This window comes from Neoarius graeffei, chromosome 6, assembly GCF_027579695.1.
Source record: "Neoarius graeffei isolate fNeoGra1 chromosome 6, fNeoGra1.pri, whole genome shotgun sequence".
NCBI lineage: Eukaryota > Metazoa > Chordata > Actinopteri > Siluriformes > Ariidae > Neoarius > Neoarius graeffei.
In genome coordinates, this window is record NC_083574.1 from 90905159 (window position 1) to 90919902 (window position 14744).

Genomic DNA, 14744 nt, shown 5'->3' on the forward strand with positions numbered 1-14744 from the left:
CCGGAGTACATCATTCACTAAAGCCTGGAATATGGACGGGGCATTGTGCAACCCAAAGGGCTTTACCAAATCCTCATAGTGCCCCCAAGTGGTAAGAAATGCTGTTTTCCATTCGTCACCCTCCTTTATATGGACTAGGTTGTATGTGCTTCTTAAGTTGAGTTTTGTAAATATTAATGCTCGATGAAGTTATTCAAGCGCTACAGGGCCTAAGGGCAGCAGGTAGGAATAAGGTTTCATGATTTGATTTAACCCACGATAGTCAATGCAGGGCCTAAGTCCCCCATCTTTCTTGTTGACAAAAAAGAACCCTGCAGCTGTGGGGGAAATAGAAGTATGGATGAAACCCTGTTATAAGGCTTCCTGAATGTACTCTCTCCTCTGCCTGAGTGAGTGGGTAAATCCTAGATTTAGGTGGGAAAGCATCATCTAGTAACTCAGTGGAACAGTCATATTCTCTGTGAGGGGGAAGTTTGGTAGCACTTTTCTTACTAAATACTTCTAACAGGTCACTGTATTCGGGGGGCATGGAAACTATGATATTGTCATTGGGGCTTTCTACAGTTATAGATGACACCTGGGCTGTGGGAAGCGTGAGACAATGATCATTACAGTAACTGGACCACAAGAGTATTTTTTTGTCAGACCAGATGACAGGGTTATGAGCCAGGGCAAACCTAAAATAATGACATACTCAAAAGTATTCAGTACAAAAAAACTAATATCTTCAGAATGCAAAGCACTGACAGTAATAGAAATGGGTTTCATGACCCAGTTAACAAGTCCTTCTCCCACGGGCTCTACATCAATGGCAGTCAATCTCAGTGGCGTCTCAAGTGGCTCCACGGGATCTGGAGTTGCTCCAACAGCTCGGCGTGGAAAAAGTCCTCCTCAGCTCTGGAATCGATTAATGCTGAAAACACACAGACAGACTGAGGGCAGTTAATGGTCACAGGCAAGAGGAAGGACTTGGAGACCAACCCCTTAGTGGGTGCACTCACCACATTAGTATGTGGAGCAGGCTCCACACGCTTTCCCGGGGTCAGTGCCAGAGTACTGTGTTGGCAGATTTGACAGTCAGGTAGAAGGTGACCCTCAGCTCTGCAATAGAGACACAGCCCCTCATGAAGACGTTGTTGCATCTCTTCTGCAGACAAACAGAATGAGTCAGACTGCATGGGTTCGGGGGATTCTGGCTCCTTATGAGTCTGGGTCAGCGGTGGGCACGGGCAACAAGGAGTCAGTGCAGCAGCTGGAGCCATAGGGGATTTATGCAGACCTCTCAAGTGCTTCAGGTGGTCTATGTGAATGGCTAGGGAAATCAACTTCTCTAGTGGAAGGCTATTGTGCTTGCATGCCATTTCTGCAACTATGTGGGAGTTCAAACTGTTGCGAAATGTCACCAGTAATGCCGGCTCATTCCAACCACTCCCAGCCACAAGAGTGTGAAAGTCCAAAGCATAGTCAGACAGTGAGCGATTACCCTGATGTAAATGGGTGAGTAATTCCCCTTGAGAGTGGCCCTCATTGGCGTGATGTGAAAACTGCTTTAAGTTCTTTAATGAAATTGTCATAAGTGTCAGACTGGCCCATAGGCCAGACTGCAGTAGCCCAATCTAAGGCCTTGCCCGTAAGGCAAGAAATCATAAAAGAAATACAAGCCTTACACTGATTAGGTGAGCCATCAAATTTATCCAGCTTGCTGACAACAAATGGACTGGAACCTGCCATGGGGGGAGCAGCCTGGTTAGTGACCATAGGCATGCCGTGGACGCTGAGTCATTGGAGTTGGGTAGTAATTTCTTTCATGCTTTCAACGATCTGCATTAATTGTTTTTGCTGCTCCCCTGCTGTTGCGTAAGATTCTGGAGGGACTGAGTCACAAAGTCGAAATGCTGGTGATGTTGTCCAAGCATTTGTCCTTGGCTGCTAAGCTCCACCTGTGGCTCCATGTTATCCACCATCTGCATATGGGCACAGTATTCTGTAACGCAGCTGTGACAAACCAGTCACTCGTGGATTAAAAATAAACTCAATGCTTTAATGAACACAGTGAGAGAAGACAACGTACAAAAGCCAGGCCAGGTCAATACCGAGAAATCAAAAACAGTAACGAGGGCTAGACAAATCATGGTCGGGAAACAGGCAATAGTCCAAGAACCGGGAATCAGAAAAGCACAGGCAAGATAAACGCAAGGGATAGGGAAATCGGAGTCGAAAGACAGGCGAGGATCGGGAAACCGGGAAGCGAGAGAGACGAGCAAATGAACACAAGGGTTAGGCGAAACAGGAAGAAACCGGAAGGCAAAAATGGTCATACACAAGAATGCAATCAGAAATAGAAACACTCAGTAGGCTCACGAAAATATGGAGGCAATACTGTGCAAAGGGTAAAACAAACAGAGGGGAATAAATACAGATATAAACAAAGAGGTACAGGTGATTAGACCTCAGGGGAGCCACTCCTAGGAAGTGGCTCCAGGTTGGCAGATGGATTGCACGTGGTAGTGACAGGTGTGTGAGGGAGATTGTGGGAAGTGGAGTCCTGAGTGTTAGGTGAGCCCAGGAGTGTAACACACTGCATTAAAAGCAGACACATATCTGTTGTGGAAATCACTGTACGGGCTCAGGAACAATTCAGAAAGCCACTGACTGTGAAAACAGTTAGGGCCTGAGCTATTTTACAATGGACTGATGCAAAGTGGAAAACTGTCCAAGGTCTGATGAATCAAAAGTAGGAATTCATTTTAGAAATCATGGACACCACATCCTCCAGGCTAAAGAGGAGAGGGACCATCCAGCTTGTTATCAGTGCACAGTTCAAAAGCCAGCATCTGTGATGGTATGAGGGTGCTTTCGTGCATATGACATGGGTGGCTTGTACATCTGGGAAGGCATCATTAATGCTCAATGTGATATACACATTTCAGAGCAATATGCTGCCATTCAGACAAAATCTTTTTCAGGGAAAGCCTTCCTTCTTTCACCAAGATAATGCCAAACCACGTTATGCACATATTAAAACTGCATGCTCCATAGTAAAATGTCCAGGTGCTAAAATGGCCTGCCTGCAGTCCAGACATGTCTCTCATTTAAAACATTTGGCACATTATGAAGTGCAAAATACCACAAAGGAGACCCTGAAATGTTGAGCAACTCAAATTGTACATCAGGAAAGAATGGGACAGCATTTCTCTTTAAAAACTACAGCAATTGGTTGACTCAGTTCCCAGACGTTTACAGAGTGCTGTTAAAAGGAGAGATGATGCAACACAATGGTAAACATGCCCCTGTCCCAACTTTTTTGAAACATGTTGTTAACATCAAATTCAAAATGAGCATTGATTTAAAAAAATAAATAAATAAAAATAAATAAATTTCTCAGTTTCAACATTTGATATGTTGTCTTTGTACTATTTTCAATGAAATACAGGGTTTCTATCATTTGAAAATTATCGCATTCTGTTTTTATTTCCAATTTGCAGAGCGTTCCTACTTTTTTGAATTGGCACTGTAATATAAAAAAATCTGCGTATTTTTAGATGCAGTGGGCCTTATCAATAAGGTCAGAGACCCCCCTCCCCCCAACTCTAAACTCACACTGTCAATGTGTAGCATTCATGCACTTCCTCTCTTGCCTGCTGTTTGCACATTTCATGGTCATGTCATACCATCTTCTTTCTGTGAACTAATGTTACACGATCGAGCACACACTGTACAGCAAGGGTATTTAAATAACTCACTGCACATATTCTCTTCTTCTTGCGCATTTCATGTCATGACTCTTCTTATTATTATGACCCATTATTGCACATTCCGGGACATACTGTACCGCTTGGACTTTTTAAGAACTGATGCACATACTCTTTAAATATGTCTATTTTTCGACTTGTATATTTTAGATTTCTACACACACACACACACACACACACACACACACACACACACACAGTAGAGCTGACACAAATGCTCCTGGGACTGCCTTCCCAGATAATGTTGCACTGGAATTCCTCCAAGTTTTACTGCAGTAGGACCCATCCACAAATAAATGCTTTCCTAAAATTTCAACCCCTGTCCAATTTATCCCCAGAATTAGTGGATGGTTGAGGCAACTGCTGCCACGACACTTTACTGTTTGCCCTTAAATTGGATAGTGATGACACCAGCGGATATTCATGAACATCCCCATGTACACACCTCACCTGCACCAATTGTGCATTTTCCTGTATTGAATCAATCTTTGATGAGCTGTGGTCTGATGACAACCTAAGTCCACCGTGTGTATTGCCCTGAATACTCACTGCCACTGTACATTCCTGCTTGATTGTAGGAGACCCAAGCCACATCAGGAAAACAGATCTCCTTAAGGGGACGCTGATTCTGGAAATGCCCAGTTTTTCCACCACACCTGCAAACCTGCCTGGACTTTGTACCAGTCCTGGTGAGCATGGACCATTCCACCTGTGGAGATAGTGAGGGAGTTAAAGGCAACATTGGCATTGAGGCACAAAGAGTGAGGGGAAAAGGGGGAGGAACATGGGTTCAGGGAGCAGGCTTTGGTGGAATTGGGCCTTGCTTCTGTGGTGCATGGAAAAGGGGTGAAGAAACACAAAGGGAGAAAGAGACAGAGAGAAGGGGCAGGTGTGCCTGAAACACTGCCAGATGGTCTTCCACTAGGACACCTACTCATCATTATAAAAGCAATAGGGTTCCAGCAGCTTGGTTGCTTGGAACCCCAAACACTACTACTACTACTCATAATAATAATAATAATAATGGAAAATATAAACCAGGTGGCGTGGTGGTGTAGTGGTTAGCACTGTCACCTCACAGCAAGAAGGTCCTGGATTTGAGTCCCGCAGCTGGCGAGGGCCTTTCTGTGTGGAGTTTGCATTTTCTCCCTGTGTCTGCATGGGTTTCCTCCAGGTTCTCCGGTTTCCCCCACAGTCCAAAGACATACAGGTTAGGTTAAATGGTGGCTTGAAATTGACTGTAGATGTGAATGTGAGTGTGAATGGTTGTTTGTCTCTGTGTCAGCCCTGCGATAAACTGGCGACTTGTCCAGGGTGTACCCCGCCTCTCACCCATAGTCAGCTGGGATAGGCTCCAGCTTGCCTGCAATCCTGTAGAACAGGATAAGCAGCTCCGGATGGATGGATGGATGGATGGATGGATCGAAAATATAAACCAGAACAAACACAACAGTGTTGTAGCATCTCCTTCTTGGACCGCTAATAAGAATAATCAGTGGGGAAAAAAAAAATTATAGGGTCTTCACAGATTCTCTGCTTGGATCCCAAATGAAATTATTTTAAAAGCAGCTTCCTTGCTTACAACTCAAATCATAATTTTAACAACATGAAGCAGCAACATGATATAGTATTTCATAATGAAAATGACAAAAAAAAGCCTGCCACTGCATCCAGTTGGTAAACACAGGCTAAACAAAAGATTAAGGCCTGAAGATTTCAAATTAATTTTGCTTACATTGGCAAGTCACACCTCTGTTTTCCACCAGTGTAATATTACCATCGAGAATTTGCCATTCAGTCTGTATAAATACTCCCAAATCATTTCTAATAATCCAGATGAGACACTATTCTATATTTGGACAGATAGATGGAGCCCATTTTTACTGTTTTACATATGGTAATTGCCATGATCAATTTTTCTAAAGGTAACTGGACTACTTGTGTACTGCAAGGAGAGCCTGCATATCCACAGATATGGAAAGATGGTGATATCATTGTTGGAGGAATTTTTCCTTTCCACAGTAATTGGGAGATCACAGATTTGTCTTATTTGGTCAGACCACAAACAATGAAGTGTATTGGGTAAGAATTTGAGCACATCTGACATTCATTAATGCTATTTAACAGCATTAAATATTTGACCATTATTCAACAATTATAAATCTTTGTAAATAATGTGACTATTTTTCTCTGATTGCTATAATTAGACTTAATTTCAGAGCCTTTCAATATTCACAGTCCTTGATCTTTGCAATAGAAGAGATAAACAACAGTACCACTTTACTGCCTGGAATCTCACTGGGATACAAGATATTTGATACCTGCAGTTCATCAACAATAGGAGCGCGAGTCGCAATGACACTTGTTAATGGGAATGAGAACTCATTATTGAATGAGATTTGCACAAAGCCAGCCCAGGTACAGGCCATAATTGGCGAATCATATTCTTCTGTATCTATGGTGATTGCACGGAGTATTGGACCTTTCAGCATTCCCTTAGTAAGAATTTACCCATTTTGGCAGTTTTAAAAATGTATGCAATGTTGAAAAATAAAATGTGGAGCTGGAATTTTATCCTGGAACTTGCTTTCATTTTCTTGTTCTTGAACATCATTGGCAGTTATGAGCATATGAAAAAAAATCATGATTAAACACAATGCCTGAAATTTACATTTGTCAATCTAATTTTAGATCAGTCATTTTTCCACCTGTGAGTGTCTCAGTGACAAGAGGAAATATCCATCATTTCTGCGCACTATTCCTAGTGATTATTACCAGAGCAGAGCACTTGCAGACATGGTCAAGCACTTTGGCTGGACCTGGGTGGGAGCAGTGAGAACAGATGATGACTATGGTAACAGTGGGATGGCTGCATTTACTGAAGCTGCAGAAGAGTTAGGCATTTGCTTGGAATATTCACTTCCATTTCTTAGAACCTATTCACAAGAAAGAGTGCAAAGAATTGTTGAGCAAATCAAAAGCTCTACTTCTCGAGTAATTATTGGATTCCTTGACAACTGGGACTTGGAAAGTTTACTGCCAGTATGTTTAGAACACAACATCACTGGATTTCAGTGGGTTGGAACTGAAGGATGGATCTTTAATTCAGAATTAGCCACAATTGATAAACACCATATACTGCAGGGAGCTATAGGGTTAGCTATCCCCAAATCAAAGGTGGCGGGTCTGCAGGACTTCATTTTAAATATACATCCACTGAAATCTGTTGGCAGGGCCATTTTTACTGAATTCTGGGAGGCTTTGTTTAGCTGTACATATGGAGTTCAAAATGATTCAGGGGGCATACCAACTTGCACTGGCAAAGAAAAGCTATCTGAGGTGGAAAACACATTTACTGATATGACTCTGATGCCAATATTCAATAATGTGTATAAAGGAGTATATGCAATTGCTCATACCTTACATGAACTTCTTGGCTGCAAGCAAACATGTCCTACAAATAAACAGCCTGATCCTTTCACAGTAAGTTAATTGTACTGCTAAGACACTATTTTAACACTTAGGATAATCCAAATAAGCAAACAAAATATTTCATATAAAACATAGTATACCTTACTGTGTACTCATTTCTCACATTTCAATTTGCCTAATTTTCCTTTTGTTTTATTTCTTCAGTTTCTGCAACAACTGAAGAGGGTGCATTTCAAAACCAAAGAGGGTGATGATGTTTTTTTTGACAAAAATGGTGACCCCGCAGCAAAGTATGAGATAATAAACTGGCATTTGAATGAAGAGAATCAGCATGAGTTTGTCACTGTTGGGCATTATGACTCATCTCTAACTGGTCATGACCATTTATTTGTAAATGTCACTTCTATTATGTGGGCACAAAATACAAATCACGTAAGCATTAGAGAGAAATTATATGCAGTCTCAGTAAAATCATTCCTAATATTTCAAAGGAAAAAGTTCACAGTTAAATAATTAGTTTAGGTTGTTAAATTAATGTTTCATCATCATAGGTGCCAATATCTGTGTGCAGTGAGAGTTGTCCTTCTGGAACAAGGAAGGCTGTACAGAAAGGAAAACCCATCTGCTGTTTTGACTGCATACCATGTGCTGAAGGAGAGATCAGTAATGTGACAGGTATGAAAACACATTCCTTCTATTACTTCATATTCTGTCAGTTGTCAAGGAAAGCGGGGAGACTTGGGACAGTTTGTATTCCCATAAATTCATTTCACCCAGTAAGGTTTTAGATTACATCAGACTAGATGTTGCCCCTTAGAGTAACCTACTTTCTTTGGAGCCATGAAGCAGGACACTGCAACAAGGTCTGTGCTGTTAAATATTTTTGTCAACCAAAACTTGTATTTTTTACTTTGCAATCCACCTCCACTCTATGGAGTAATTTATGCTGATGAATTCAGGACGATTAGTAATTATCTAGTGTTACCATATATACAGTAGTATTATTTATGAAACTTAAATTCTGGGTGGAAATTTAAGTTTTTTTGTTTTTGTTTTTTTAATGGCCAAATGGGAAGACTTGGGACAGTTCATGTTCCAAGGTTTTCGTTTGTTTGTTTTTTTGTTTGTTTGTGGTTTTCAAATAAAAAAAAATCTTGAACAGTGTTCTGTTTTTAAATGTAGGAGTGTATCTGCATGAGGATTGAGCTTATTTCATTCCTTCATGAGAATGGTACTCTTTTGTCTTGTCAAGTTTGGGTAAACTGACATTTTTTCTATAGCTGTACCAGCATTGTGTGTTCATATAGTTCATAAGTTCTACTTTTGTCTCTTTGCTATTTTTTTCCTTTTAATTTTCATTGTTCATGCACTGGGCAGCACAGTGGTGTAGTGGTTAGTGCTGTCACCTCAAAGCAAGAAGGTCCTGGCTTTTAGCGCAGTGGCCAACAGTTTGTATGTTCTCCCTGTGTCCATGTGGGTTTCCTGCGGGTGCTCTGGTTTCCCCACAGCCCAAAGACATGCAGGTTAGGCTCACTGGTGGCTCTAAATCAACCGTAAGTTTGAGTGTGAATGGTTGTTTGTCTGTATGTGTTAGCCCTGCGATGACCTGGCGACTTGTCCAGGGTGTACCCTGCCTCTCACCCATAATCAGCTGGGATAGACTCATGCAACCCTGTACAGGATTAGCGGCTACAAATAATGGATGTATGGATGTTCATGCACCAAACAGCGTAATTATTGGAGATGGGGCCGATACTGTACCTCTTTCATATGCCAAATACCAATCAGCTGCATGCTGATTTATAAGGGACATTAAAGGTAGACTGCCTTTCAAATTTTTCAAGTGTAGGTCAGAAAAAGAATTTTCCCTGGCACACAATTATTCTTGTTTCATGTACCAAAAGCTACTGAATTTGAATCGCATACTTTCAATTTTATGAGGTTTTTATTTATTTATGTGTTTGTTTGTTTATTATTTTTTGAATAGAACAATTAATTAATTTAGGTCCATGTGGCCCTAAATTCTATGCTATTTTTTTCCTGCTTCACCATGACCCAATTCAAGATACTATGGCATGCATCACATGAAGGATTTTCCCATTTGGGAAAGGCATTGTGGGATACAAATTTAAAACAAGAGAGAAAAATGGAGGATGCGAGTGTACGAATGAAACATGAAAGACTGACTACAGTAATGGAAAATGAGAAGAAAAGACTTTATGCTGCAAAAGAGAGGAAATGCAGGACCAAACTAATAAATATCAGTGGTCAGCAAGCATCTGTATGATCAGCTGTTTGTTTGGTGACAGAATGATGTAACTGTCAGTACATGGTCAAGGTAAACCTGTAGATGGCAGCAATGCAATACTGGATGCCAGCTGCAGTACCACCCAAAAGAAGGAGAAAAGGAAGGAAGTAAATCTGCGCATGTGCACACGGACTTCCTCTGTCTGCTTGACTGCATGAAGCAAGTGATTTAATGCACATTATTTTTTTGAGATATTACAGAAATAAACATGTATCACAATGACTAAATTTCAGAGGGAACTAAATTTCACCGATTTTATGAAATTGAAAGGCCATCAAGCTTTAAGCTCTTGATTGGGTAACAATGAAATGAGTGGGCACAGAAAACATTTTACTGAATTATTTAGCTTATTATTTGCTTTTTCATTCATGCAAACATTTGTTTATTTAATTACAAAAAACATGCTTGGAATAAAAAATTTGATGAAATTGTTTCACTTATTAATTCCCACATTCTATATGTAATGATTATCCATCCAACCATTATCTGTAGCCGCTTATCCTGTCTTACAGGGTCGCAGGCAAGCTGGAGCCTATCCCAGCTGACTATGGACGAGAGGCAGGGTAAACCCTGGACAAGTTGCCAGGTCATCGCAGGGCTGACACATAGACACAGACAACCATTCACACTTATGGTCAATTTAGAGCCACCAATTATCCTAGCCTGCATGTCTTTGGACTGTGGGGGAAACCAGAGCACTCATAGGAAACCCACGTGGACAACATACAAACTCCACACAGAAAGGCTCTCGTCGGCTGCTGGGCTCAAACCCAGGACCTTCTTGCTGTGAGGCAACAGTGCTAACCACTACACCACCATGCTGCCTCATGTAATGATTAATGATGATATATTCACATGTTTCAAGTCCTCATCGACTGACTTTAGCAGCGAATAATGCCTTTTGTGAGGACGAACATTTCAAATAATCTCTTAGAAAAGTTGCTGTTAAGAGTTCTTTTTATGAGAGTGTTAGGGAAAACCATGTAGAGAGAAAATGTTTGTTGCTTAAGAGCATCTTTCATTTTGCTCTTCAGCCCTAAAGTGCAACGTTATTGCGAAATTCACCCCTGATGTTACTCATTTTGAAAATGAATAAAAAATAAACATGTAAACCTAGGTATTTTTATTTTTGTTCCATGTTTTTCTACTTTGTCCCAAATCAGTCAACATAATATCCCATATTTCCATCAAAGTCTGATGTCACCCAGCAAAAAATAATGACAGAAAAAGAGAACTCTGAAAGCCAGTATGTGTGACAAGCTGAGAAACTAATGTTGTGGCAAGAGAGTAAATATTCTCTCATGCAATTCGAATGTAACTGCTACCTGCAAAGAATTTCACACAATCTACAAAAGCTGAAATCTTGACCAAGGTCTCCCTACTCTCCACTAAGAATAAGTAACTGTTCAGGGAGGTTTCTTTTTCAGTAAAGTAAATGTGGTTTTTCAGCATGGTATATGGTGTTGTATTTTTTTTTTTTGTTTGCCTTCCCCCCAGTAAAGTATATGTGGTTCTTGTAACACCAATAATTTTCTTCTTCAAACTCATTTGTACTATGTGTTGATTATTTTGCCTATATGCTGTATCTAACATCTCTTTTCTGCTGTTTATTTCTGCTTTTGTGACAGATTCCATTGAATGTCACCAATGCTATCAAGACTACTGGTCAAATCCTCAGCGAAATGAATGTGTGAAGAAGGAAATTGAATATTTGTCCTACAAAGAAACTATGGGAATTTTGCTAACAGCTGTTTCTATTATTGGCGCATTTATGACAATGGTAATCGCTATCATATTCTTAAGACATAAAAATACCCCAATTGTCAAGGCCAACAACTCTGAGCTGAGCTTCCTACTGCTCTTCTCTCTGACTCTGTGTTTCCTTTGTTCACTTACTTTCATTGGTCAGCCCTCTGAGTGGTCCTGTATGCTGCGGCACACAGCGTTTGGGATCACCTTCGTCATCTGCATCTCCTGTGTACTGGGAAAAACATTAGTGGTGTTGATGGCTTTCAGGGCTACACTTCCAGGCAGTAATGTCATGAAATGGTTTGGGCCTCCACAACAGAGATTCAGTGTTCTTTTTTTCAGTCTCATACAGGTCCTTATTTGTGTGCTTTGGTTGACAATATCCCCTCCATTCCCCTTTAAAAACCTCAAGAGCTATAAGGAAAAAATCATTCTCGAATGTCATTTGGGTTCAAACCTAGGTTTCTGGGCTGTGCTGGGTTATATAGGTTTTTTGGCTCTTTTATGTTTTCTTTTGGCTTTTCTGGCTCGGAAGTTGCCTGATAATTTTAATGAAGCCAAATTTATCACATTTAGTATGCTGATCTTCTGTGCAGTTTGGCTCACTTTTATTCCGGCTTATGTCAGCTCTCCTGGAAAATTCTCTGTAGCTGTAGAGATATTTGCCATTTTAGCATCAAGCTATGGTTTATTATTCTGTATATTTCTTCCAAAGTGTTATGTAATAATACTAAAGCCAGAGAAAAATACTAAAAAGGAAATGATGGCCAAAGTTATTTGAAGCATTTGCTGTTTTGGTTTTAGTACACCCTTTTATCCTTTGTACAGCATGTGACCCATTCAAAATTAACTTAAGCTGTATAATATTTTAGACCAAGCTTAGCATATTTTTGTGATGCAAGTTCTGTAAACTGATTTTGAATTATGTGTAATGTTTAAATTTTTAGTATAAATACAAAATGTCGATACAAATATGCTAAAGCAACAATATGTTACCTGAGAGTCAGCTGAAGAATGTTTGCTTAATTTTACAAATCTAATGACAAGGAATCGTGTGATAGCATAGAATGTCCCATCTTTGCTAAGAGAGTACCCCCTGGGGAAAAAAAAATTATAACTGGCCACTAGATGTCCTGACTCAATAACCAAAATGAATCAGTCCATTTAATTCCGGAGAGCTGATCACAACTTGATAACACCCAATGTGTTAGTTACCTCGAAAAAAAATTTTCATGGCCGAAAATCGTTGGCTGTTCTATAATGCAGTTTCACATCACATCACACAGTGTACATGTTTAAATGTGAGGCAATTAAGCACTGAAAGTCAGTTAAAAGTTCACAACTCAATGAAATGTCATCATTTTAATGTGCTTTTCTTAAGCACAAAACATGGATATTGGCTTCACATAGACTAAGCTTGTTTTGTCAAGTTAATCAACTTTATTTCATGGTATGCAGTGGTAACACATGCTTATAATTATGTGCTATGCCAGTGCAAACAATTTGCACAATATACTGTATTTACTTTCTCATAGAAAGGACACACCTAAATGAAGCTCTGGGCTCCAGTAAATGACACCAGATATATGATTTTCTCACGAATATTTATTTTTGCAGTGTGGGAATGAAAAAGACCTGGAATGGTCATGTCTAAGGCCAACCCCAATGTTTTTGCAAATTACTCTATTTATTTATTCCAATTGTATTGAACTAGATATGATCAAAAGATGAGACTATACTGTTTAAAAATCATTTTCTAAAACATTTTTCATGAAATTCACTGGAGTTACATTATGCTATGCAATTATACAAATGAAATGATTCACATTGAGAATGGTTGCTCATGCTCACCTTCCTATCCACTCATATGTATTTAAATGAATCCCAATTATTATATGAAAATAATTGTTAAATTTATGCCAGACAAGCATAAGGCCTACAGATCTTCTTTTACATTTACATATCTTTGTTGCATGAATGGTGTACTGATGGGGCTTGGATTGTTTCTGTGCAATACACATGCTTAAAGGTAACTTCTTTTGTGTAAGTGTATTTTTGGCTACTTTTGATATTCATACTTCCATGACAGGAACAGAGAGTGAAAGCATGGCTTGAGGGTAGTATCAGATTGAGGACCACCCATCTGAAGGCCAATCAGTTGTTCTTGATTGTGCTGTACATTGACTCCTCCACCTCTGACAAAATGGCCCCCAGCCCTGTCTGTGACATGTCAGGCTGTAAGACTAAAGGGAAGCAAAGTCAAGTGAATGCAACAACAAGCCCCCACACAAAACCACTTTAATCTGGGCAAAAGTCCATTCACCTGGCTCCCTCCTCTGGACCAAATCTAGTGCCCCCTTTTCAGTGAGGTAAGTCAGAAGGGTGGTTACAACCAAAAAATTAGGTACAAACCTTCTGTAGTAGCCAGCCAGTCCCAGGAACTGCCTCACCCCCTTTTTGGTATTGGGTCTCAGGCAGGCTGCAATTGCTGCAATCTTAACAATTTGGGGAAGTACCTGCTCATGACCCAAGTGGAAACCCAAATACCATTTTTCACCCACCCAGTTGCAGACTTCCTTGGGTTTACCATGAGTCCTGCTCATCTCAGCGATCTCAGGACAGCCCTCAAATGTTGTAAATGTCACTGCCAATCATTATTGAAAATGATGATGCCATTTAAATAGGCAGTGGTATATGCACTGTGTGGGCAGAGGATTCTGTAAATGAGTCATAGAAATGTTGCTGGAACTACAAACAACTCAAATGAAAGGGTGACAAACTATTGTCACACAAGTGCTGTGGAAAAGGACATTTTCTGCCAGGACACTGGAGTTAATGGAATCTGCAAATATCCCTTGAGTAAGTTCAGTGTCAAATAAAAGCAAGCCTTGCCTAATATATTGAAGAGTTCTTCAATGTGAGGCACTGAACATGTGTCAATTTTTGACACTGTATTGACTTCTCTAATGTCCACACAGAACTGGACTCACCTGATGGTTTTGGGAACCAAAAACCACTGAGCTGCCCCAGTCACTGTGCAACTCCTTGATTATGCCAATGTCAAATGTAGCATTGAGTTTATCCTGAACCACATTGTTTTGTGTTTGGGGAGCCTATATGGGCAGCTGCATACCAACATCCCTGAAGGTGTCTCAATGTGGTGCTCTGTCAGGTTAGTGTGACCAGGCAGACGTGAAAACACATCAGATAATTTCTCCTGCAAAATGGCAACCTGTCCTCTCTGAGATGGTGAGAGGTGGTCTCCACAGGGGTCCAGGGTGATTTGGGCTGCACTTTAGAGACTTACATCCCATTTCCTCCCTCTCAGGAACCACCATGGCCAGAGCCACAGGAACTGCCTCTTGCCACAGTTTCAGGAAAATTCTCCTGGTTTAGGTGACTCAGTGTGTGGAGTATTGCTTTCAGGTCAAGAAAGTAATGAATTTCATTTTTACTAGTTGAAGGCCCTTCCTCCCAATTTTTCCTAATGATTACATTACAGG

The 14744-nt window shown here is 40.4% G+C and overlaps 1 protein-coding gene across 1 annotated transcript; it reads left to right on the plus strand.

Annotated features, from left to right (window-relative positions):
* The first annotated feature begins 5619 nt into the window (after positions 1 to 5619).
* Positions 5620 to 12022, plus strand: LOC132888383 (extracellular calcium-sensing receptor-like). The gene is made up of 6 exons (XM_060924436.1): positions 5620 to 5834; positions 5960 to 6251; positions 6444 to 7235; positions 7389 to 7616; positions 7736 to 7859; positions 11121 to 12022. Exons 1-6 carry the CDS (start codon positions 5620 to 5622, stop codon positions 12020 to 12022), a joined length of 2553 nt encoding a protein of 850 aa, XP_060780419.1.
* Positions 12023 to 14744: the final 2722 nt, after the last annotated feature.

Bases quoted from the DNA above. Each gene is read 5' to 3' on its own strand.
- LOC132888383 (XM_060924436.1), top strand. From the start codon at position 5,620: ATGGAGCCCATTTTTACTGTTTTACATATGGTAATTGCCATGATCAAT. The intron at 5,835-5,959 runs GTAAGAATTTGA...TGCTATAATTAG, and splicing joins CAAACAATGAAGTGTATTGG to ACTTAATTTCAGAGCCTTTC. The intron at 7,617-7,735 runs GTAAGCATTAGA...TCATCATCATAG, and splicing joins GGGCACAAAATACAAATCAC to GTGCCAATATCTGTGTGCAG.